At 44.0% G+C, this 26,774-nt stretch overlaps 1 protein-coding gene across 2 annotated transcripts in view; it reads right to left on the bottom strand.

Annotated features, from left to right (window-relative positions):
* GABBR2 (gamma-aminobutyric acid type B receptor subunit 2) overlaps positions 1-26,774 on the bottom strand; it is an 844,982-nt gene that overhangs the window by 463,243 nt on the left and 354,965 nt on the right. For both annotated transcript variants that reach the window (XM_084618280.1, XM_084618281.1), the window contains exon 4: positions 17,808-17,909. In XM_084618280.1, coding sequence (XP_084474406.1) covers positions 17,808-17,909 — 102 coding nt within the window. The remainder of the gene's footprint in view (positions 1-17,807; positions 17,910-26,774) is intronic.

The raw sequence follows: 26,774 nt of genomic DNA, 5'->3' as shown, positions 1-26,774 counted from the left end.
TACTGAGCAGTTCAGCTATATTCTCCTCTTGGACCAGATCCTGTGTGCCAGTTAGGTCTAAATCAAGAATTGCCTCTCCCCTTGTGGGTTCCAGGACTAGCTGCTCCAAGCCATTAATGGTGTCTAGAAATTTTATCTCTGTATTCCATCCTGAGAGGACGTGTTGCCAGTCAATAAGGGGATAATTGAAATCCCCCATTATTGTTGAGTTTTCTATTTTTATAGCCTCTCTAATCTCCCAGAGCATTTCATAATCACCATCACTATCCTGGTCAGGTGGTCAGTAGCATACTCCTACCACTATACTCTTATTATTCAAGAATGGAATTTCTATCCATAGAGATTATATAGTACAGTTTGATTCATTTAAGATTTTTACTATATTTAACTCTATACTTTCATTCACATATAGTGCCATTCCCCCACCAGCCTGACCTACCTCTGTCATTCCTATATATTTTATACCCTGGTATTACCATGTCCCATTGATTATTCTTATTCCACCAAGTTTCTTTCATGCCTATTATATCAATATCCTTATTTAATACCAGGCACTCAAGTTCATCCATCTTAGTATTTAGACTTACTGTATTTGTATACAAGCAATTATAAAATTTGTCAGCACGTAGTTGTCTACCTTCCTGTGTTGTAATTGAATGGGACTTTCCTTTGACTGTGTCTTTTCAGCTCCTACCTGTACTTTATCAATGTCTATCCTTTCCTCTTTACTAGGATATAGAGAATTCCTGTTAGTAGATCCTCCACAAAGGGATAGCACTGTTCAAACCATGTGCTTCTCTGCACCTGTTGACTTTCCCCCAGCTCTTAGTTTAAAAAATCATCTATGACATTTTTAATGTTACATACCAGTTCCGTTCCATTCTGTTTTAGTTTAGGTGGAGCCCATCCTTCCTGTATAGGCTCCTCCTTTTCCAAAAGGTTCCCCAGTTCCTAATAAATCTAAAACCCTCCTCCCTACACCATCGTCTCATCCACACATTGAAACCTTGCAGTTCTGCCTGTCTACCTGGCCCTGCATGTGGAACTGGAAGCATTTCAGAGAATAATATGATGGAGGTCCTGGACTTTAATCTCTTAGCTAGTAGCCTAAGTTTGGCCTCCCATCTGAATCTTCATCCTACACCCTGTTTAAAGAGGTGTCAGATTTCCATCTCTTTCAGAACACTTGCTTGTCTGTATTTCCACAAACCTCATTCACATCTACTGAAGTAGGCACCATATTTTAGATTACCACAATGTCTCTGCATGAGACAAACCTATCCACAAGTTTTCCAGACCTTTGAAACCTATGAGGCTAAAATTAGGAGTCAGTCCATCACAGCTGTACAGTTGTCAGAATGAATCAGACTGTTGCATGATTGTTGTGAATTTGCAGGTGTTCAGCCACCTGGAGATGTCAAAGTGCTCTCAATTAAGCCTGATATAGTTTCCATGGCAAGCTTTCACACTGTCTTCTTCTTAGAATGCTGAATGGTTCTATTTAATCTCTAGATGTGACTTCAGTAACACTTTTGCTCAGTGACTCAGGAGAGCAAGAGGTGCAGTCACTTCTAATACACTCTGGACAAAGCATATAGAATTAATGCTCATTTTGGAAGTTCTTCTGACCTTATTCACCTAGAACTCCTCAGCCTAGCTTCCTGAGGGCTGTACCAGGGGTGCTGGAACAATTTTTATAGTGGGGGTGTTGATGATGGAAACCATTTGTTTGGTGTTTGTTATTACTACTTCAAGAAAGAACTATGTCAGCCCCCCTAGTTACAGTACCACCGGGTTGTACTGCTCACTAAACAGGTGGACATATGCAAAGGAGAACTGATGACGAAGAAGAAGAAAGTTACTTACCAATAACTGAGTTATTTGAGATGAGCATCTGCATATTCACACACCCTGCCCACCTTCCACACTTTTTTGGAGTCTTAAGTTAAGACTTCCCAAATTAGTGAAGTGAAATGAAAGGTGGTTGGGGCCATCCTCACTTTTATACCCTTGGAGGTCTCAGGCAGAGAGGGGAGGTAGGATGGACAAGCAGTTCCAACAGATGCTGCTGAACAGAAGATTTCAGTGGCTCCCAGCACAGGCACCTTGATTACATAAGCAGGAATATGCAGGGGCTCACCTTAAACAACTCCAGTTACCAGTACACAATCTGCATTTTTCTTGTCTCCAATTGCTGAAGGCTGCTAGGTTCCACTCAGGATCTGTGGTTCAGTCCAGGGATTGCTGTAGAGCTGCCTTGATAGACATAGTCTTCTTTGATTTCATGTATAAATCCTTCAGTCAGCTCCTGAGGTTTACCTTAGAGTAGCAGACCCTGAAATCCAGCTCGTTGATCTAATCCCAGCCATTTATTTTTGAAGCCTGCTCAAAATAGCTGATCCAATCAGCCACTAGGCTTTAAGGCCTTTAACAACATTGTAGTAATGGTGCCCCATGCATAAATTGTAGTTTTTATAATGCCTTTTACATGATTGATTGTCAGTTTTGGAAAGCAATCACAGATAGAGGGCAAGAGCCTGGAAGGAGTGGATTTCAGTAGGAATTGAGGATGATCAGTGCCTTGTGGGATCATAGCAAAACAGTGGCATAGCTGGAATTTATAACTCAGGATCTCCTGACTTGCAGGTCTTTGTGAAGACCACTAGACTGTTGCCATGTACTAGGCAAACAGGAACAAAACACTGTCCAGCACTACTTTAAGCTGCCGTTTTTTTCAGCACTAAGGCCAAACTAGGTTTCTGATCTTGGCAGATGAGATAAATCTTATGTATTCCTTAGACACTATGATACAGAAGATATTTCTTTTAGGTTCTCTTCCATTTGCTGGAAGCTGTCCATTAATTAATAAAATGGAAACTGCGGATATAAGCTGGTGAAGACAAGCTGTTCTACTATGTAAGATAGCTCTCTACTAACTTGATCGAATTGCCTCAGGGTATTCCCATGACTTTGTGCTAGTCTCTGTTCCATCTGTAACATCAATCCCTGGATTTCATACGCAGATTGCATAGCAAGCAATGCCTCCTTCTCCTTAAGTGGTGTAACCAGATTCCCGAACATGTTAAAAAATAGAGTACCAACAAATTTTGATCTAGAATAACCTTTTGTTTAGTGTGTTTCAGAAGTTCAGTTGCTCTTATTGACTGACTAAATCTGTAGGCCTTTTTACAATGATGTTGATTGGTCCAGAAGGACCTAGAAATCAGCCAGCTCTCTACAACTAGGGATTCCTCTACTATGGCAGAGCCACAAATTGGCTCGTATGCCTTCCACCCCATCAGCATTTGGCAATGGGAATGTGGTAGAGGCAAGAATGTGCATGGCTGAAGAACTATTGCATTCTAGTAATCCTGCGCTTATGGACAGCTTGTCAGAAACTGGTATGCTTTACAGGACTGTGCAGGCTTGTCTAAAATATGCTAGAATCAGGGCCTCCATTGAACCTACCCCACAATTAGGGGAGCCACAGGCAGATCTCTTGCTGCTTCCCTTTTTAGCTGTATCAAGGGGAAACTAGGAGCAGCTGAGAATGTAAGCCATGTATGTGTACATACTATAGCTACCATTCATTATGACACATATAATGTGAGCTACAAAGTGCATAAAAGTCATCTTGCAGATTTTTGACATACATCCACTTATTTGGCATGTTATTTACGTTGGCCAGAATGGTTTTGGTTCTATGTTCACCCTCTTCTAATGCAATGTATTTTTGCTGTTGCTGTCTGTAGTAATCTGGAGAAGACATAATTTATTCACAACTAAATGAAAGTCAGTGAGCTGTTAGTGACAGATATGTATTCCATGCACTAGTAGTAGTCTAGATATCAGTAGAAAAGTAGACTATTCCCACTTCAGCAGCCTATACTTGTCATGAAAATATAGTCTTCACATTCTAAAAAATGCTAGGAATTACTATTCAACTACACATTGTTCCACAAGGGATACCATATTTTAGTTATATATAATTCACAATTCCGTGAAATCCTATTTACTGAAATGCACAGAAAAGTGTACCTCAAAATTCAGAACACTGGCAATTCAATCAAATGAATGACTGGGCTGAAAAGCCCTTTTAGACTCTGATACGGCAAATGATTATGTACATGCTTTTTTGAGTTATGTGGGTTTATTCCTGTGTGTAAATTTAAGCATGTGTATAAGTGTTTGCAAGATGGAGGGGTCTTAGTGTCCCAAGACTCGACTAGAAATATAAAAATGGTAATTATAACTAAAAATGCATTTGAATTTGACACTGTCATTGAAGTGCTCTGGACACTTTACAAAAAATAAGTAAAGCCAAAGTCATATCATTAAGACAACAAAACTATCAAAAATGCAATACCCGAGCTAATAAATAATCTCTTCTAAATCCTATTCATTAACATATAAAACATAAAACTTGAAACAATAAAACTAAAATAGAAATAAAACATTACTGAGCTTTGCCTAAATGCCAGAAGTATGTTGTGCTGTGGTGTACTCTATCTTTAGGGGGAGACCATTCCAGATGTAAGCATTTGACAGAAAAGGAACCACTTCTCTGTCACAGAGTGAGCTGGTCCTTTAAGAAATCTGGGGCTCAACTGCAGCTGTACCAGACTAAGCCCACCTCTATAGGTGGAGGAAATGAGATAAGTCATGTGATGGTGAGCATGTGTTTAAACAACATCTAATGGGGTGAGGGGATAAGAGCAACCTGCAGGGACTGTGACAGACCCAGACCAGTGGGGTACAGGAGTCTGGTCCTATTGGGAATCCAGGACGTGGGCGGGCAGAGCTCGTCCACTACAAAAGGATCCCCCCACAGCCTAAGGGGGAGATCCACAGGGCCTGGAGAACCAACTAATTACGGGGGACAACTAATGAAAAACAGGGACGGGAGTGCGGTCAAAGGGTCAAACGAAGGGAACCGGACGGGGACACCGAGCAGAGAACCCCGGACAGCGCCCACCGCTCCTCAAAGGCGTCAAGGGAGTCGGTGGACGCCGCCCAGAGGAACTCCGCTCGGAGACGTGAACGGACAGAGGATCAGAAATAGGCCCCGCAGTCGCAGGAGACTCCATCGGCCAACCTCCTCACCCTGGTTTTATAGATGGCCGCTTTAGCCAGGGCCAGGAGGAGGTTGACCAGGAGGTCCTGCGACTTAGTGGGGCCACGGACAGGGAGTGCGTAGATGAGAAGGTGAGGAGAAAAGTGCAACCAAAACCGTAACAAAAGATTGGTGAGGAGCCGGAATAGGGGCTGCAACCTGGCGCACTCCAGATAGACGTGCGCCAGGGTTTCCCTCACGCCGCAAAAGGGGCAGGTGTCCGGAATCGGGGTGAACCGCGCCAAATACACGCCCGTGCTCACGGCCCCGTGAAGGAGCCGCCAACTGATATCCCCGGCGGGCCTCGGCACTAAGGTGGAATAGAGGCTGGCCCACCGGGGCTCCTCACCCTCTAGAGGTGGCAGAAGGTCCCGCCACTTTGTGTCAGGGCGGGACGCGAGGGTGAGGACATGAAGGGTGTGGAGCACGAGCGTGTAGAGATGTCGTTTTGGCGCGGTCTGGAACCGGACCGGCTGCAGGTCCTATTGGGATCCAGGAAGTGGGCGGGCGGAGCTCGTCCACTACGAAAGGAGCCCCCCCCCCAGCCTAAGGGGGAGATCCACAGGGCCTGGAGAGCCAACTAATTACGGGGGACAACTAATGAAAAACAGGGACGGGAGTGCGGTCAAAGGGTCAAACGAAGGGAACCGGACGGGGACACCGAGCAGAGAACCCCGGACAGCGCCCACCGCTCCTCAAAGGCGTCAAGGGAGTCGGTGGACGCCGCCCAGAGGAACTCCGCTCGGAGACGTGAAAGGACAGAGGATCAGAAATAGGCCCCGCAGTCGCAGGAGACTCCATCGGCCAACCTCCTCACCCTGGTTTTATAGATGGCCGCTTTAGCCAGGGCCAGGAGGAGGTTGACCAGGAGGTCCCGCGACTTAGTGGGGCCACGGACAGGGAGTGCGTAGATGAGAAGGTGAGGAGAAAAGTGCAACCAAAACCGTAACAAAAGATTGGTGAGGAGCCGGAATAGGGGCTGCAACCTGGCGCACTCCAGATAGACGTGCGCCAGGGTTTCCCTCACGCCGCAAAAGGGGCAGGTGTCCGGAATCGGGGTGAACCGCGCCAAATACACGCCCGTGCTCACGGCCCCGTGAAGGAGCCGCCAACTGATATCCCCGGCGGGCCTCGGCACTAAGGTGGAATAGAGGCTGGCCCACCGGGGCTCCTCACCCTCTAGAGGTGGCAGAAGGTCCCGCCACTTTGTGTCAGGGCGGGACGCGAGGGTGAGGACATGAAGGGTGTGGAGCACGAGCGTGTAGAGATGTCGTTTTGGCGCGGTCTGGAACCGGACCGGCTGCAGGTGGAAGGCAAATATACTGGCCACCGGATGAATAGTTTTCTGTTCCCTGAGTGACCAGGGTCTGCGCTAGAGCTATCAGGAACCTGCTAGAACCAATTAAGACAGGCAAGCTAATTAAGACACCTGGAGCCAATTAAGAACTTACTAGAATCAATTATGGCAGGCAAGCTAATCAGGACAGCTGGTTTAAAAAGGACCTCCCATCAGTTAGTGGGAGGGGTGTGCAAGGAGTGAGAAGGCATGCTGCTGGATGACTGAAGAGTACAAGCGTGATCAGGCTTCAGGCGAAAGATCCTGCAGTGATGATAAAGAAGGTGCTGGGGGGAGGCCATGGGGAAGTACCCCAGGGAGTTGTAGCTGTCACACAGCTGATACAGGGAATATTGTAGACAGCTGCTATCCACAGGGTCCTGGGCTGGAACCCGGTGTAGAGGGTGGGCCTGGGTTCTCCCCATCCCCCCAACTCCTTATTGGACACAGGAGGAGTTGATCTGGTCTGTGAGAAACACAAGAAGGGAAGGTCTAATTTGGAAAGGGATCTGGCGTGTCCCTGACTTACGAGGTGGGACAGAGAGACTGTGGGGATTGGTCTCCGTTTCCCCCATGCTGGCCAGTGATGAGGTTAGCTGAGTGAACGGCAGGTTTGAGCCTCTAGCAGAAGTGGCCAACTTCTGAGGGCTGCCATGAACCTCTGAGGCAAGCAAATCTGCCAAAAAGCGCAGGACCCACCAAGGAAGAGGAGGAACTTTGTCACAGGACCTAAATAGAGAAGGACTCTAGGGTAAAATTGGAACGAACGAGGACTCCACTCCTGGGAATCAGTGCTCTGTGAAGAGCTAGAGGTCTGGCTGTGTAAGAGACCCTGGAAAGGAGGCACAGGACAGCTGTGGTTTTGGGGGTAGGAAAAAAATTTAAAATCTCACAGACTCCTCTCTCTCAAACTCAACTGCTGTCTCCTAAACAACAGCTCGCAAATGAGCTATTTTAAGATGCCAACTCACAGGCAATTCATATAACATAACAAAACTTGCTGGTGTTTCAAGGAATCCATAGATCACATTGTATTTCTGTAAACCTTAATAAGTATTTTATCTTCCTCTGCATATCCCATAATTGTAAATTTAAATGATGTTCTGTCAGAGCATACATTAACGTGTCTGTTACAAAGAAAGAGGTTTTCACTTTCTATTCTGATTGCCATTACAGACATTTGGATAGTAACTGTGTGCCAATTTACCTATACTACAATTACACCTCATTGAAGAAAAGATTTCTATTTTCAGAAGTCAATGCTTAAGTTGCACACACAAAATATATGCATGCACCAGAAGTGCATGAAAACCTTATATTCCCCACATGCAGACTAGATGATTGCCTTGACAAGCACCCATTTATTCAAGTAGATGTAAACATGGGTTCTGTGTACTTAACAGGCGAATATCTGTAATTAGCATGTAAAGTCCTGACCCTCTAAAATTCTTCCGGTTCTCCCAGAAGGGAGATCTCAATGTTATTCAGTGGAATTCACCATGGAAGGCAGGATATCTTCTGCAACACAGGAGGGATTCTGAAGGGCCAGTACTGGGGGCCCCTATTTTTGAACTTTTTACTTTTTCATCATTTTTTTGCAATGTGAACAAGAGAAGCAGAAATAGGAGGAGGAAGGACAGAAGGTGAAATAAGGACAGATGTGGATTCTGTTGTTAACATGTATTAAAGAGCTGCTTAATCATTTTGATCTGCCAGTTAATAAATGACATACGTATAGTATCCACAGCAAACACATTGACTAATATACTTCTCATCCCAACTTTACAATTCATATTAGTGGAGGACCTGTCTCTTAGTTGAAAATGCTATGGGAATCACTTCCTTGGAATACATGTGTCCATTCTAAGAGTAGATTAGTTAGTGAGAGAGCAAAACAAAGCATAGGTTGATAAAGTGAGGAAGGCCTCATTTGGTCATAAGCAGCTGGAGATAATCAGGTGTTAGGACCCTATGGAGATGCAGAGTTCTTCTGCTGATTTTCTAAGGGTATATCTACACTGCAGTTAAAAACCCATGGCTGGCCCATGTGTAAGAGGGTGGGGACCTCCTCCTAGGTCCCACTGTCCATTCTGAGGCAACCACCCACAGATAAAGCTCCAGCTCCTCCTCTTCCCTTCCCCTTGCAAGGAAGGAAGATCTGGCTGGAACAAGACAGCCACTGGATATTCAGCTTTATGGGCTTAGTCTCTCAAAGTCTATTGCCCCTTCAGTGGGTTTAACTTCTACCCCAATTCCTTTGGTGTATAGCTTTGCTGTCAATCAGGGTGACTTCAGGAGTGGTACATCTCTTGGCTGTCTCCTCCTTGGCTGGCCTACCTCTGTTACCAGCAGTCTCTGGGTGGAGCAGCCTTCTTCCCGTTCACCTCCCTTCCTGTGGTAAGTTTCCTCTTTTAAGCTGCTGCTCCTCCAGGGTGAACAAGACTTGCAAGTGTTCCTCATTGGAACGCAGAAGAGTTCATTAGTCTCTTCCATACCAGTGTGAGGGCATGTCCCTTCACATACCCCACCCCTTAAGATGGGAAGGCCATTCAGGTTGGGTTGTCTCCATTCCTGATCTCTCATGAAAAGAAATTGGCATGGTCCTTTCCCGCCCCGGGTTGTACTCGGTAACTACTTGTAGTGCAAGATACCATCTTATCTGGGGGTTCGTATCCCCCATGGTCTGGATCCAGTGTAAGGGTGTGTGATCGGTGATAGGCGAGAAGGGGCTACACAAAAGGTAATACCTGAGGGTGTCTATTTGATAGTTAATGCCTCCTGTTCAATAACTGAGTATGAGTTTTGCTTAGGGAATACCTACCTACTTAGGTATACGACCAAGCGTTGCTCTCCTCTAAATTTTTGTGAGAGGACAGCGCTGAGACTGACATCCGAGGCATCTATGTGTAGTGTGAATTCCCAAGAAATCAGAGCAGAATGGCACAGGTGCCAGACATAGCTGTGTTTTCAGTTTCTGAATGCTTCCTCACGCTTTCCATCCCAATAGATCTTCTTAGGGTTGTTGACTTCTATGAGATTTATAAGGGGGGGCCTTGACTGAAGTGAAGCTGTGGATAAACCTCCGGTAATATCCTGACAGTTCAAGAAAAAGTCTCACTTGCTTCTTCATCGGGGGGATGGGGCACACGGGAGGGCCTGCATCTTGTTGACCACCAGCTTCATAAAGCTATCTCCTACAGAGTACCCCAAATAAGTTACTTTATCCACAGCCAACTTACATTTCTCCAGGTTGGCCTTAAGTGCTGCCACCTGTAGGGCTTTTAACACCACCCTTAAATGCTGCAGGTGGTCCTCCCAGGTGGGACTGTAGATGATGATGTCATCAGTGTAGGCTGGTGTGTATTGATGATGGGGGTTGAGGAGCGTATTCATAAGCCATTGGAAGGTAGTGGCAGCCCCCTGGAGGCCAAAAGACATGGTCTTAAATTGGAAGTGCCCAAAATGGGTGGAGAAAGCAGTTTTCTCTTGCGAGGAAGGGGATAAGGGGATCTGCCAATAACCTTTTTCAGATCGACTGTGCTTAAGTGCTTCATCAGTCCCAGCTGTTCTAGTAACTCGTCCACCCTTGTCATTGGGTAGAGGTCAATTTTGTGATGACATTGACTTTTCTGAAGTCAATGGAAAACCGAACCGTACCATCTGGTTTGGGAATAAGAACTGTGGGCTCCTCCATTCACTTTTGGATTCCATAATCACCCCCATCTCCAGTATTGCTCATACTGCCTCTCGGACCATATCCCACATCCTTTGTGGCAATGGTCTCGGGTTCTCTCAGACTGCCTGATTTAGGGTAGTCTCCAGATGATGTCGGACCAACCACATTCTCCCTGAGCAGTTGGAAAACACCACTGCAAAGTCCCCAGTTAGTTGGAGGAGTTGTTTCCTTTGTGCAGAGGAGAGTCCTTCCCCGCCCCAGTATGGTTGCTGGAGCTCTGCTGCTGGGGAACTGGGACCCCAATTCTGGTTCTGCTGGAAAAGGAGTTATCAGCAGGGCCTCCCGCACCATCCAAGGTTTGAGAAAGTTCACATGTTAGACTTCAGTTTCCTTTCTCTTCCTGGGTAGCCTTATCTCATAGTCCACAGGCCCTACCTGCCTGACACCACTTTGAAGAGATCCTGCCATCGGGTGAAGGCAGTAGTAGAAGAACACGGTCACTTGGCTGAACAGTCTGTAGTCATGTCCCTTTATCATAATTTTGTTCCTGGGTGTGTTGGGCCTTCCTCAAATTCTCCCTAACGAACACTCCTATGTTTTTGAGTTGCTCCCTTAAACTGTAAGATATATTGAGTCATGCTTAAGAACCTGACATCTTGTTCTTTCCACCTTTCTCGTAGCAAGTCCAGGATGCCCTGCGGTTGGTGACCAAAGAGAAACTCAAATGAAGAGAACCCTGTAGAGGCTTGTGGGACCTCCCTTATAGCAAATAGGAATAGTGGAAATAGCCAGTCCCACTGCTTGGGGTTGTCACGGACAAAGCGCTTCAACATCCCCTTCAGCGTCTTATTAAACCGCTCTAATAGACTGTCGGTCTGTGGGTGCTACACTGAGGTCTTTAGGGACTTGACCTTCAAAAGGAAGCATAATTCCCATGTCAGTTGGGAAGCGAAGTTATTACCTTGGTCTGTTAATATTTTGCAGGGAAATCCTATGCATGAGAAGAGCTTCAAGAGCTCTGGAGCTATAGCTGTCACTTTCAGGGAGCAAAGAGGAACAGCCTATGGATACCTGGTTGCATAGTCAATAATCACTCGCATGTACTGGTGCCCCACTGCAATCTTTTCTAGGTGTCCCACCATGTCCACCCCATCCTTTCAAATGGAGTGTCACAGGGTGTGGCTTCTCTCCCCCTTATCCCTGAAGAAGCTGCATGGACTCCTGTGGTTGTGCCTTCACCTTTTCCTTTTATTTTAAGTTCTCTCCACCATTTCTACAACAAATCCCATTCAGCAGTCTATTTACAGCACCAACAGTGCCTTTTGGCCCTCTCCCCAGAACCTGAGGGGAACAGAGATCTCCACCCCTTGAGGCCTCCATGTAACTGGGCTCAACTAGCATGGTCCCCTCTCCCTCCTCCTTGGGACTTCCTTCCTGCCTCTTTATCAGCCTTGGGCTGATGGGCTAATTGGCTTCTTATTCCATCCAACCAGCCAGCCTGATTGTCTGATTACTTCCATCAGCTTTCTCAAGGGGAACTAATTAAAATCTGAGTGATCAAAGTGCAGGCTCACCTGTTCACACCCTGTACTTTGTCACAGGGGGTCTCAATCAAGCACAGAGGGACCAAGGGCACTGGCTAGTTGACACTCTGGGCAGGAGGAACTGTTCTCTCACTTCATGGTGTACGCCTGACCAACAGAATCAGGCTAATAACTGAGCCAATGTCTTTTCTCTCCCCAGGTGTCCCACACCTGGGATATCATGCACCAGCTGCAATATAGCCCAGCAGTATTGGCATGGTATCAGCAGCTGGGCCATCACCACTGCCACTTGCTGATTCTTCTCAATTCGGTACAAGCACTCCTCCCTGAGTTCAAAGTGCAAGTACCATTTGCCTCCCTGAGACTCTGTTACTTCTCCATCTATGGGGGCCAGTTGCTCAGATGCATAGCTTAACAAAGGGTCATTCTTCTCTCCTAGCATGAAATTCCCTCCCCATAGGAGGGCTTCCAGGTCCTGACAGTCTGCCTCTTCTTCCTCTGTGTGGATCTGCGGTGGGTTGAATGGGATGTCCTTCCCTGGAGTGGTTGGCTTTCTCAAGGCTTACCAAGCTCTCGGGAGTTGGTGTCACCACTTGGCCCCTGTTCTCACTTGTGGCCTGAGCCTGAATATTAATGACTCACCAAAAAAAAGGCCAGTCCCAGCCTATGATCACAAGGTAGGCCAACTTTTCTGTGTGGGCTCCCACCCTCAGTTGTAACCTCTGGCTGGGATAGGTCTTGACATCACTATGGATAAACTGAAGGTAGAATGTGGTCTTGGGAGTGGTGTCATTTCCCACCATGGAGGGCTGGACCACTATCTGGCTGCAGCCGGAGTCCAAGAGTCCTTGAACCAGGTTCCCGTGGACCATCACCAGTGCCATCAACATGGGGGAGGGGTCATACCCAGGTTTCTGACATCCAGCCCTAGGTGTGCTCATATTCCATCAGTGGGCCTCCCTCTTTATGTGCCCTGTCTCCCCACAAGAATAGCATGTTAATGGGCTGGGGCTGATGGCCTCTGCCTTCGGTTGGGGGAAACCTGTCTGTGGGCTGCTGGCCAGACCTTGGACTGTGAGCCCCACTTCAGTTGTCTGGGGTGCCTGGTGGTCTCAGTGGTGGTGTTGCATTGATGCTCAGCATCCTTGTCCCCCTAGGGCTGCCTTGGGTCTGAGGAATGGCTGACCCCCTCGAAGAGACTGCTATTGATTTGGCTCACCCCCCGCCACCCCGGTGTCCCTTGCCCTGCTGATGACTGGGGTGATTCTGCCTTTAATGACCCTTCAGCTTCTACATAATCCTCCATTAACTTGACTGCTTCTCATAGCATCCCAGGGCAATGCCATAGTACCCACTCCCTGCCTCGGCCACTTGAGTTCTTTCAGTCATTATGGTTGTGACGTGTCATTCCATATTCTTTATGAAAATATGTTTATGATATGAATATGGCATAACTGAGATGTACTTTATGCAAGATGGCTCATGTGAGAGATCATTGGAAAGGTTATGATTTACTGAATTTGATTATCCAATTTGTATGCCTGTATCATTTCTGTATCTGAAGTTAGGAATATTGACTATGTATCTGGATTTCAGCTATGATACTTTGGGTGATGCCCACTACTAATACTTCAGGTACAAGAATAGAAAAGCCAGACAGGGTGGATGGCCCATCAGCGAGGACAATGGACTGTGAAAAGATTGGCCTTCCTGCGGATGCTCCATACTACCGCTGACTCATGGACACTGTGATCCTACAGAGTCAGGTGGTCTTGTCACCTGATACTAAAACATTACCTGGGACTTCTTGTAACTTTCCACTGTAAGTGAATGGGGGGGGAGGGGTGTCACGTTTGGAAAACAGAGGACTCCCACCTTATGTAAATCCTATTTAAGGGTGGGGAGGAAGGCAAACAGGACTCCTCCTCTCCATGGCCTGTCTGCCCAAGAAGAAAGACTGCAAAAGGAAAGTCAAGGGGGCAGTCCAGTCTAAGATGGGGTCCAGTTTGAAAAGGAATATAACTGGAACTCTAAACCACAGAAACTTTGAAAACTGCCTGCAACAGTATCTAGGGTGAGAAATACTATTTGTAACCAATTTCTTTAGTGAAACTAGCTTAGTTTGCATGTTTGATTTAATTTGCTTAGTAATCTGCCTTCTTCTGTTTATTATCCCTTTTACCACTTAAAATCTGCCTTTCATAGTTTTGTTTATCATTGAACACAGTTTCTGGAATTTCTAACTGGGGGGGCACGAAGTGTGCACACCCCTCTCCACATTGAGGGAAGGGGCGAATTTCATAATATATCTTTGGGTCTGCACTCCAAGGGAGGTGGACATCTGAGTGCTAGAGCAAGTCCTCGAAGCTGAGTCTTCCCAGAGCTGATCTGCAGCTGGGTGTGGCCCTGCCTGTGTGTGTGTGTTAGAGGAGGTTTTAAGAGCCTGGCTCATCAAGACAGGTTAAAGGGGGGCCATGCTGGCAGAACAGGTAGACTTAGTGGTAACATTGAGGGTCATCCCCAATGGGGTACCTCTTGGCCCTAAATCATTGGTGGTGGGTCTCTTCCAAAGTATCCAAATAGGTCAAGATAGTGGACTTTTCACTTGCTTGTAATCCCTTGCCTGCTCTGTGTCCAGATTATGGTAGGCAGCCTGTGCCTGACCCATCAGGTATGGGGTTAGGATAAGAGCCCATTGTTCTGGGAGTGACTGGGGTGTCAGTGCTGCCCTCTCAAATGTGACTAAAAAGGCTTTAGGGTCATCTTCCGATCCCATCTTGGTGAGCTTCACTGGTACAGGCAGATGGACCCCTTAAGTGGAATCATGACCCCACTCCATTCCTCCCTGCAGGCATAGGGCCAGTACTATCTGCTGTAGTATTTCCTTTTGGAACTCCTGCAGCTGGATCGTCATAATCAGGATACTTCTACGCAAAGTGAGGCAGCCCATAGCAGCAAGTCTCAGTGCCCAGGTTAACAGCATAAAGCACATGGGACTTGCACTCCTGTACTAAAAGTAGCTGCACAGATGTTGGGGCTGGGGCTGGAACTCAGGCTCTGAAGCCAGGCTTGAAGGCGTGCTGTGTAGACAGACCCACAGTGTTAGGTACTAGAACCCTGTCTAGAAATACAGACCTATTTTGACAACGGTCCCTAGCCAGTCATCTTAGCTCCAAAAAAGGAATTTAAAAGGGGCTGGACTCTATCCAAGGGAGATGAAATTCAAGACAAAGACATAGAAAGCTATCTTGGAGATCCATAGGAACAGCTAAATTCAAGAGGAAGCTTAGCACTTCGTGATTTATGTTTTGTTGCTAAGAATAAAGGAAAACCCCTGAAAAAAGATAAGGTTTGGATGCTGACCCTGCATGTGCATGTGCTGTGTGTTCAAACTTGGCCTGTTCACGTGCACTAGAGAGCACATTATTTTATGTGTTTAAATCTACAATCATGGTGGATTTCATAAACAGCAATGTGCACAACACCTGCAGTGCTTTACGTAAGTTTTTTTTTTTTTTAAATCACAAACTTAATTCTGATCTCATGGTTTGTCTACATGGAGACATCTAGGGAAATTAATCCGAATTAACTAAAAGTGAGAATTTGAAGTGGATTAGTTTAACCACATTAAAATGAATTAAACTAACCCTAATTAAGACCACTTAAATTCCGACTAACAGCATCCACGAGGGAGTTTATGCAGTTTAACTAATCCAAGCATCAAAGCACTAGTAAAATAGTTGTTAGGACCTTTTGGATCCACCTGGAAGCAGACAGAACCAGAAATCTTCTGACAGTCTAATTCTATGAGATTTTAAATACAGATAAACCATATTCATCAGTAAATATATGTGTAATTAAATATTGTTTGTTAATGGGATAAAAACAAGATGTCAAGAGAACACTGACATTGTATAGTTATGCACTCAAAAGTCAAGAAATGACAAAGTTAGGGTTGCAAAAAAAAAACCCAGAAAACCTCTCCCCCCTCATGCCTACCTTACAGTAAAGCCTTTAATTATATGATCTTTGGCTATTTGCTGTTTAAGGGCTTGATCCTGCACCAATTAAATCAATGGGGGTTCTTCAACAGACTTAAATGGGAGTGGGACTGAGGACCTCTTAGTCCTCCCTTTTCTATTGGCTTCAGCAGGCCTCATTCCTGCAAAGACTTGCATACATACTTAACTTTAAGCACATGAATAGTCTTGTTGAGTTTGTTGGGACTACTTATATGCTAAAAAGGATGTGTTTAAGTGTTTGCAAGACTGGACCCTAGGCCTGGGTTTCCATTTCCTGAAGCATATGTGTTTGGCATGAATTACAGCTTAATCCTTGCTATTTAACAGTAGCAGATAAGTGTAAGCGGCGGAGAGGAGGGAATAGCTCCTTGCAGTCCTTGTTCTTGGTTATTTGTGTTTTCTATGACTATTTTCGCAAAAAGAAAAAGAGTACTTGTGGCACCTTAGAGACTAACCAATTTATTTGAGCATAAGCTTTCGTGAGCTACAGAGCTGTAGCTCACGAAAGCTTATGCTCAAATAAATTGGTTAGTCTCTAAGGTGCCACAAGTACTCCTTTTCTTTCTATGACTATGGTATTGTTAGGTTTCAGAGTAGCAGCCGTGTTAGTCTGTATTCGCAAAAAGAAAAGGAGTACTTGTGGCACCTTAGAGACTAACCAATTTATTTGAGCATAAGCTTTCGTGAGCTACAGCTCACTTCATCGGATGCATAAAAGTGGAAAATGCAGTGAGGATGTTTTTATACACACAGACCATGAAAAAATGGGTGTTTATCACTTCAAAAGGTTTTCTCCCCCCACCCCACTCTCCTGCTGGTAATAGCTTATCTAAAGTGATCACTCTCCTTACAATGTGTATGATAATCAAGGAGGGCCATTTCCAGCACAAATCCAGGGTTTAACAAGAATGTCTGAGGAACAGGGGGGGAAAGGGGATAGGAAAAAACAAGGGGAAATAGGTTACCTTGCTTAATGACTTAGCCACTTCCAGTCTCTATTCAAGCCTAAGTTAATTGTATCCAATTTGCAAATGAATTCCTATTCAGCAGTCTCTTGCTGGAGTCTGGTTTTGAAGCTTTTCTGTTGTAATATCACAACTTTCATGTCTGTAATCGCATGACCAGAGAGATTGAAGTGTTCTCCGACTGGTTTATGAATGTTATAATTCTTGACATCTGATTTGTGTCCATTTATTCTTTGACGTAGAGACTGTCCAGTTTGACCAATGTACATGGCAGAGGGGCATTGCTTGCACATGATGGCATATATCACATTGGTAGATGTGCACGTGAACGAGCCTCTGATAGTGTGGCTGATGTTATTAGGCCCTGTGATGGTGTCCCCTGAATAGATATGTGGGCACAGTGAAAAAATGGGTGTTTATCATTGTTGGCTCTGCATTTATGTGATTGTCTTTTAATTTTGTAACAAAATGTAAAGGGAAGTAAAAACAAGCAAAACAGTTTCTATTACATATTCATGGTAATACTCTGCTGGCTTTTAATTATTTATTGACACTCAGTTACCCTGTATCTAAGAAATCATTGTAATAAAATAAATCAGAATGATAAATAATTTCAATATCAAATTTATCTTTGAATAATTTGCCTTCTAGGAAACAGAAAAGATAATTACTAACAAAGAACTCAATCCAAAACCAACTGAAATCAATAGAAACATTTAGACTATATTCACTGAATGATTTGGACATAGTCCTTTTAAAATAAACCACTATTGGGTACAGGTATGTATACCTCATCTAGATTTAGGTTCCCAGTGTAAATATTTAGTATTAAAGGATATATTTGCATGGTTTAATAGGCAGCAACTTCTATAAGCCTACTTACTTATTTCTGTGTTTAAATTAGGCACAACATGAACATTAAGTATGTAACAGACTTCACTGACTGGGAGCATGACTGGGCCTCAAAATGCCACTTGTTAGTACTCTTAGGTCTTTTGGCAAATATAACTTTTAAATGAATCCTGCTTTATCAGTTTTCTTGAAGGAAAAAAATTTAAATAAACCAATCAAATGTGATGACAGATGCGTTGCTGATACCTTTTCATTCTTCTTCCTGATTACTCGGTCTATATTACAGCGATTGCACATACCTTGAGCTTTTTGACATTGGTGCAGGGATCATTGGAGAAACTCTCAGTATCTGAAATCTCGATGTCTTCACCATACAGAACACCGGTCAGATCATTCCTCACCTGTCACAGAATGAGAAAAAGGTAAAAGGAATAAAGGAACCCCCAGAGGAGGAAGCAGATGGACACTCTTGAATCACCATAAGAAGATTCAAACACATAAAGGATGATATATGTACCAATTTTCTTTTTCCCTCTAGAATGAGACTGACATAGTTCAGAGCAACTGCACCTGTATTTCCTTCATCATAGTCCAGCAAGGGCACCCACTCTCAGGCCTCTAGATTCCCTGCCATCACCTGTATTGGCAGACACCTGTGCCTCTTTCCCTCCTGAATGGGGCTTGTCCATACTGCACAGATCCCAGCCTACACGGTGAATTCCCCGGCAAGACAGACTTTCTAAACAGGACTGCTTTATCTTCTCCTCAAAGACTATAAACCATGTCATTGCCACAATGAAGGTAGCACACAGCTCTTTCTAAGCAAGCACATTTATTCTTAAGGTGAAAGCATTGCACAGAAAACATATCAGAAACAATACAAGAACCTATACTTACACTAAAAACTTACCAGAGATCACCTCAACCCCAGGAAGGGCTCTGGCAGGAGATCAGTCCTTCAAACCCCACCAAGAGGTTTTTCTGTGATCACAAGTTCCAAAGAGCTTTCATTCAGAACAAGCATCCCCATGAATTTGTGAGCCACTCCATTCTCTAGTTTGGGCCTTGGATCTTGTCCTCTTATAACAGGTGATCATCAGACAATGGGTTTCTCCTCAGAATGTAGCTACAAAGGTTGGTTCGGAAGGTGAGAAGTTCCCATCCCCTCCTCTCAAGTATTTCCTGGGAAACCCAGTCAACTAAAAGTTCGTTCTTATCTGGGCATTGTTTAAAAGAGTCTTTTGAAGCTCAGAAAACTTCCCAGCATTTACATTAGCCTTGTCTCCTCCCTAGTGACATTTCATACAACCCCACAATAATCCATAAAAATTTGCATTTTAATAGAGTGAACTCCTAAAATGCTGAAACATAATTCAATAAGGTTTAACTTAATTCAGTGAGGTTTGTCCACGCTATTACAGGAAATTGCCATATCTGTCACAGTGACCAAAGGACTGTTCCTTCACCATGACTATCTATCTGTCTGTCTGTCTATGCACTGCAGATCCATAGCTTTATTTTGAGCAATAAAATGATCATGGTCAACTTCCTACTTTGCATAACGATAGCTGACTGATTATTAACAGCAGTGAAATTCAACAAGAATTCATAGGGCTACATCGTCTCCTGCAGCCAAAGATTCACTTGATGCCAGAGAGTGGTGAGTGGCAGTAACATCAGCGAACCAGTTATGGCTCCTTGACTCTAAGAGTTGGTCTACACTAGCCTCAGCCCCAGCATGAGTTAAAGCACCCTAATTTATGCTAGTGGAGGATAGGCATAGCATACTGGAGTTCTGCAGGGCACGAAAGGGACCGGGTGTCCTGCAGTATACCTCCTATGCTAGGAGAGAAGATGAAGTGGTTAGCACAGAAGCTGGGTCTACCAGCTTTACACCTACCAGTTGAGAGTTCTCTGATCAGGAGAACTCTCTGCTGTCCAGTTATGGACAGATTCTGGCCCCTTTGTGCTGCTTAAGCAGTGCAAAGGGTCTGGATCACAACTGAGAATCTGACCCATAACATTTAGGATTCTTTTCTACCAAAATAACTACTCTGAGAGTGCTTGTTTTTGTTTTTTCACCTCTTGCCAGCCCATTGCAAAGAATGGTGCTTCAAGTTACAATTTATGGAACACACTGAAGAATCTAGCTGGACATAATATGATTGCAGTCTGAAGTAAATTGTGACTCACCCATGATTTTACTTTAATAAAACTGTGATAAAATCATTGCCCTGATGATTGTCTGTCTTCATTCACTTGCAACAATGTGTCAGAAATAGTAGGAACAATTCATTGTTATAAGTGACAAATCTTATACGCATGGTCACCTATCAGAAGTCTCTCACACTCAAGCTGTGACAGATCAGAAATAAATGTATATTGTACCTCACTTAACAGTGTTACAGATCTGTATCTTATATTAGCATTTTCTGCATACTTATTACAGTTAATTAAAATGTTTAATTTCCTTTTTAATTAACTTCACTTCTTGAAAAGAAAAGCAGACAACAAACTGTGAACAAACAAAAAACTGGGTCTAAAAAGAGCTGGCAACACATTCTGGTTAGTGGGAATTAGTAACAACCCTTCGGCAGTAGACTTCTTCTCCCTGGGCATTAAATCCACCATAAAACCTATTTTATTAGAAGATGTTTTAGCAGCCCAGAAGGAAGATCCACCTCTTATTAACATTTTTACATTATAAGTTCTTGGGGTTGAAGCCTAATAAAAGAGCAAAACCAGGAGGATGTGGTAAGAAATCAGCCCTCATGGTTGAACGGCATTGCTTCCATTTAGGTAAAGATGGAATACTTTATTGAAAAGTCAAGAAAAAACAAAAACAAAACTACTGGCATCACCTGAAAAATGCAAGAATATCAAGAATAGATGGAACATCTAGGAGCAGAACAAATACTGAATTTTGTGAGAGATCATTTATATTGACCATAAATGAAAAGGGATATTAAACATCATGTCACCAAAGACTGAATGAATGTAAAGCAAAACAAATCTCACTAACCTAACTAATGTAGTCAGACAGAACCAGCTGAACTAGTATTAGTTGAGTTCTTGCATCTGGAAACAAGCAAAAAGAGAGCAGTAATACTGTCATAGTGGGTCACTTTGCTACGTTTGTCTACGTTTATCCTACCACTACCAAATCAAGCAAGACTGTGGCAGACAAGATCTTTGTTGACTTTGTTTAAGCATTTATAACATCTTTGATGGTCTCGTCAGTGTATTTAGTTATATATCTTTTCATATCAAGTGACATTCTGGTCAAAGCATTTATCTGCATGTTAGCGTTTTCCAGACAATATGTAACTCTGGAGTTCAAGTTAGCTAATTTTGCAACCCATTGGTCTGCTGTAGTATTGAATCTTGAAGAGATAAAAACATTGGTTTACAGGTTATTACTATAAACCTTCAGTAGTCACAAAATATGTTGGTTTCCGACTGTTTCATAGCTAGAAGCTCCAGGTTCTGTGAGTGAAGGTGATAATTCTTCTTGGCTGTAATGTTCTTGACACATATCCAATGACTCATAGTTTATTTTCTTGATATTGGTATAGGACTGCAGCTATGTCCTTATTGGAAGCATCCACAGGAGTCAAAGGGTAAGGTAAAATCAGGGTATGCTATTATTGATTGCTGTACCAGGCAGCCAATCAGCTGGTTTAAAATATTTAATGTTGCTCAGTCCATTTAATCAGATATTGGAGGGTATTTGTCCAGACACCTTTCCTTTTCCTTTTTGTCTTCTTCTGCTTATGTGTACACTTTTCAGGGTGCTTTTTGTCAGATCCCAATGGAACAGACAAAAAGTCATACACTGGGTTTGTTCTAGAAATGTCTTGAATATACCTCTGATAGTAGGTACAAAACCACAGATGCTTAGGAAGTTCCCCTATGGTACAGCATGTACAACTACTTTGTCCATTGAATCCATCTTATAACTTTCAGTGTACACCAGCATTCCCATATAATGTACCTTACTCTTAAAGAGGTTAGATTTAGAAGCCTTCAGCTTCATTCCATGGTTTTGTAACCATTGTGCTCTGTACATTTTTCCTGTTTTTCAAATGTGCCACTGGAGACAAGGATATTCTTCAGATACGAAATACGCGCCTCACCCCTTGTCATAAATATAAAGGGAAGGGTAAACACCTTTAAAATCCCCCCTGGCCAGAGGAAAAATCCTTTCACCTGTAAAGGGTTAAGAAGCTAGAATAACCTCGCTGGCACCTGACCAAAATGACCAATGAGGAGACAAGATACTTTCAAAATCTTGAGGGAAGAAGGAAGATCCTGGGAACTACAGGCCAGTCAGCCTCACCTCAGTCCCTGGAAAAATCATGGAGCAGGTCCTCAAAGAATCAATCCTGAAGCACTTGCATGAGAGGAAAGTGATCAGGAACAGCCAGCATGGATTCACCAAGGGAAGGTCATGCCTGACTAATCTAATCGCCTTTTATGATGAGATTACTGGTTCTGTGGATGAAGGGAAAGCAGTGGATGTATTGTTTCTTGACTTTAGCAAAGCTTTTGACACGGTCTCCCACAGTATTCTTGTCACCAAGTTAAGGAAGTATGGGCTGGATGAATGCACTATAAGGTGAGTAGAAAGCTGGCTAGATTGTCGGGCTCAACGGGTAGTGATCAATGGCTCCATGTCTAGTTGGCAGCCGGTACCAAGTGGAGTGCCCCAAGGGTCGGTCCTGGGGCCAGTTTTATTCAATATCTTCATAAATGATCCGGAGGATGGTGTGGATTGCACTCTCAGCAAATTTGCGGATGATACTAAACTGGGAGGAGTGGTAGATACGCTGGAGGGGAGGGATAGGATACAGAAGGACCTAGACCAATTGGAAGATTGGGCCAAAAGGAATCTGATGAGGTTCAATAAGGATAAGTGCAGGGTCCTGCACTTAGGACGGAAGAACCCAATGCACAGCTACAGACTAGGGACCGAATGGCTAGGCAGCAGTTCTGCGGAAAAGGACCTAGGGGTGACAGTGGACGAGAAGCTGGATATGAGTCAGCAGTGTGCCCTTGTTGCCAAGAAGGCCAATGGCATTTTGGGATGTATAAGTAGGGGCATAGTGAGCAGATCGAGGGACGTGATCGTTCCCCTCTATTCGACATTGGTGAGGCCTCATCTGGAGTACTGTGTCCAGTTTTGGGCCCCACACTTCAAGAAGGATGTGGATAAATTGGAGAGAGTCCAGCGAAGGGCAACAAAAATGATTAGGGGACTGGAACACATGAGTTATGAGGAGAGGCTGAGGGAGCTGGGATTGTTTAGCCTGCAGAAGAGAAGAATGAGGGGGGATTTGATAGCTGCTTTCAACTACCTGAAAGAGGGTTCCAAAGAGGATGGCTCTAGACTGTTCTCAATGGTAGCAGATGACAGAACGAGGAGTAATGGTCTCAAGTTGCAGTGGGGGAGGTTTAGATTGGATATTAGGAAAAACTTTTTCACTAAGAGGGTGGTGAAACACTGGAATGAGTTACCTAGGGAGGTGGTAGAATCTCCTTCCTTAGAGGTTTTTAAGGTCAGGCTTGACAAAGCCCTGGCTGGGATGATTTAACTGGGAATTGGTCCTGCTTTGAGCAGGGGGTTGGACTAGATGACCTTCTGGGGTCCCTTCCAACCCTGATATTCTATGATTCTATGATTCTATGAAAAGCTGGGAGGAGGGAGAAAAAACAAAGGGTCTGTGTCTGTCTGTGTGATGCTGTTGCCGGGGACAGAACAGGAATGGAGTCTTAGAACTTGGTAAGTAATCTAACTAGATATGTGTTAGATTATGATTTCTTTAAATGGTTGAGAAAATAAGCTGTGCTGAATAGAATGGATATTCCTGTCTGTGTGTCTTTTTGTAACTTAAGGTTTTGCCTAGCGGGATTCTCTATGCTTTGAATCTAATTACCCTGTAAGGTATTTACCATCCTGATTTTACAGAGGTGATTCTTTTTATTGTTACTTCTATTAAAATTCTTCTTTTCAAGAACTGAATGCTTTTTTCATTGTTCTTAAGATCCAAGGGTTTGGGTCTGTGGTCACCTATGCAAATTGATGAGGATTTTTACCAAACCTTCCCCAGGAAGTGGGGTGCAAGGGTTGGGAGGACTTTGCGGGGGAAGACGTTTCCAAACGGGCTCTTTCCTAATAAAATAAACCCGGATAAAACGTTTGGTGGTGGCAGTGGAAGTCCAAGGGCAAAGGGTAAAATAGTTTGTACCTTGGGGAAGTTTTAACCTAAGCTGGTAAAAGTAAACTTAGGAGGTTTTCATGCAGGTCCCCACATCTGTACCCTAGAGTTCAGAGTGGGGAAGGAACCTTGACAGTCCTAATCTTGGTAAGGTTCTCTTTCCTACACCTCTGGAAGTCAGCAGATAGTTTTGTTAAGCCAACCAGAATGCTACCAGTTCATACAGAGTTTAAGGTCTAATGAAGGCTGTGAGGTAATAACTTTGTTTAGCCATGTGATGGAGTGTTTTCCCCACACCAGAAAGGAAGGGGTTAAAATCAGACCTGGGGAGGCAGTGCAGGGAGCAGCCAGTCAGAGAGAGAGTGCAAAGAGCAGCCAATCAGGGCCCAATGGTCTCACATAAAAGGGAGCTGCAGGGCAGAGCAGGGTCAGTTGCTGCAGGAAGCCCAAGGAGAGAGGACTGTGTTCCTAGCAGGCTGAAGGTAGCACCTTGGACAGAGTGGTTGCTGGCAGGGATGAGAGGAGTAAGAGGGAGCTCCTGGCTGGCTGCTGGGATGTGCTGGCTGGAGGCCCTGATAGGAGGATGAAGAATATGCTGAGGACACAGGGAAGTGGCCCAGGGAATTGAAGCAGCTCTGGTGGAGATGTTAAGAAGAGGCAGGAGGAGGCTGCTATTGACAGGGTTCCTGGGTTGCAACCTGGAGTAGTGGGCAGGCCCAGGTTCCCCCCAGTCACCACTGGGGAAGTGGTTGGACTATAGAACTGGCAGATACTCCCTCCCCAGAAGGGGCAAACACAGATGGTGACAAGGCCAGAGGGCAGAGTCATGAAGAGGACACTGTGGTTCCTGGACTGAAGTAAGTCTGCAGGAGGAGAAGGCAATGGGAGAGGCACCATCAGGAGAGTGTGTGCGGGCTGAAAGAGCTAATCCCCGAGACAGCCAGCAGGAGGTGCTGCTTGCTTTTGTGAGTGAACTCCATCACAAGCTGTGAACTATTATTGATATGTGTCCCCTTGATCTAAGAGAGAAACAGGATTTACCTCCAAGCTCCTTTAGAATATTTTGGATTAGGGTGGGGTTGTGTACATCATATGTTTTTCTGCTCAACTCTGTAATCTATGCAAAGTCTTAAACTACCTTCTCTTTTCTGTATACATACCAATGGTGGGGAATAGAATGAATTTAATTTTTTTAGGAGATTTTGCAGGTATTCCTTTATCTTGTGACGTAGTGGATGTGGCACCCAGATAAAAGTCTTCTGAATGGTTTGCTAGCTGCATAACTGGATATGTATCTCTAGATCAGGGATCTGTTCCTTGTTTCTATCACCTCTGGAAAAAAACTTTGGATTTTTTCAGCATTTGTTGAGCAACTTGCCTCTGTGCCTCCGATAAATGACTCAGAATAACTACTAGTTCAAACGAATCTTGATCATCACCTCTGCTTAGAGGCTGTTCTTTCTTTGTTGGCTTAGCCCATGAACTTTGGTACTACCATCTCTTTCTTGTAACGCTGCTTCCACCTACAAAGGTCTTATCTGCTGAACGTCCAATACAATTTCAGATTTGGTCTGCTGTACGATTTCCAGCACAGTTCATCCCTTCAAAATAATATGTTTTGATGGATGACTGACAGGGATATTTATACAGCAAGATAATCCTCTGGGTATTTTGAATAATGTCTCTTTGATATCCAAGTTCTTAAGCCCGGAGGAGCAGCATCTTGGCTCAAGCACTGCTGTTAAACTTTCAATATCAAGACCTGCATAGGCCCAACATATTACATTAGTGGTTTTCCCTTTGGGGATAACTGCATCCCATTTTCATACTTCAAGCATGCACAAATCATCTGATTAGTTATTTCTGATGAAGTTCAAAAGAACCTTCACTTTTGTCATTCCAACATGAGGAAATGTACACTCCACGTTGTTATGAGGACTAGGTACTGGTTCCCCACTGGATTAATTGTGTCAGTGGTGTTTGACTGTCTCCTCAGCAACACTGTAGCCTATTATCTAAATTTCTAATTCATGTGGACTGACCAGTATAGGAAGAATTAAGATATTATCTCTTCAGTTAACTGAAACGGGACTTCAGTTCATCTTTTGTAATGAATTTGAGTCCTGTTAGCAACTTTAAATTCAAGACCAACTTCTATTTTCAATAACCAAAGCTTTTAATAAGCTTTTTAAAATGTGTCTCAGAGAGATGATTCGCCAATCATTGACCTGAGACCATCACACCTGCGGTCATATGTCCCATAAAGCTTGTTTTTATTTTATTCTTTCCAACAAAGATAGCTATTATGGCATGCTGCTTGGGTGGCAGATGACAAATACATGTTGGTCCTATTGAATGAAACACAGTGCTCTCATTTTTGTCTCTGCATTTTTGTGACATTCCTGCATGATATGGAGGTTCTGTATAATCCCAATCCATATATGCAACAATTGCATGACTTGTTCCTGGAGGGGAATGCTGTCTTTGCAACTTGTGAAGTTCCACTGGTCATACCTGGTCCCCTGTCCCATTTCCCTGTTGTTTGGTTTTTGGCAGGCTTATCAGTTTTCCCCGTGAAGTATCTCATGAGGATCAGTCCTGGGCCTCTTCCACTGATTACTGCTTTCATGACCTCTGCCTCACTGCATCCTTTTCTAATCCTACTTTCAATTTGATGAGCCAAACAGCTAAAGTTTAACCTGTCCTTTTTGTGAGGACTTTCAATCTCACCTGTTATTTTAAAGTCTTTATTCAAAACTAGTTCTCTTTTATGGGGTCTGGTTGACATGTTTTTTCACTGGGCTTTGACTTTTAATTTCCTTCATCCTTTTTTGAAGTGGTAATTGAAGTAACATTAGTTTTTTTAGCATACTTTTTCTGAATTCTGTATAGAGATAATTTAGTCTCTTTACTTGTTTGAATTGGCTTCTTTTTTGATGTACTGGTGAGATGTACAATATGATCTTTTAGCTCTAGCAACATAGATGTTACCTGGTCTTCTGACTCTTCCTGTTCATCACTAATTAAGTGATTCTTTGTATACTTGAT

Source organism: Lepidochelys olivacea (assembly GCF_965140295.1).
Source record: "Lepidochelys olivacea isolate rLepOli2 genome assembly, chromosome: 2".
In the NCBI taxonomy this organism is placed as follows: Eukaryota; Metazoa; Chordata; order Testudines; family Cheloniidae; genus Lepidochelys; species Lepidochelys olivacea.
Note: the sequence above shows the minus strand (reverse complement) of the source record. Positions and strands in the feature narration are given on the sequence as shown.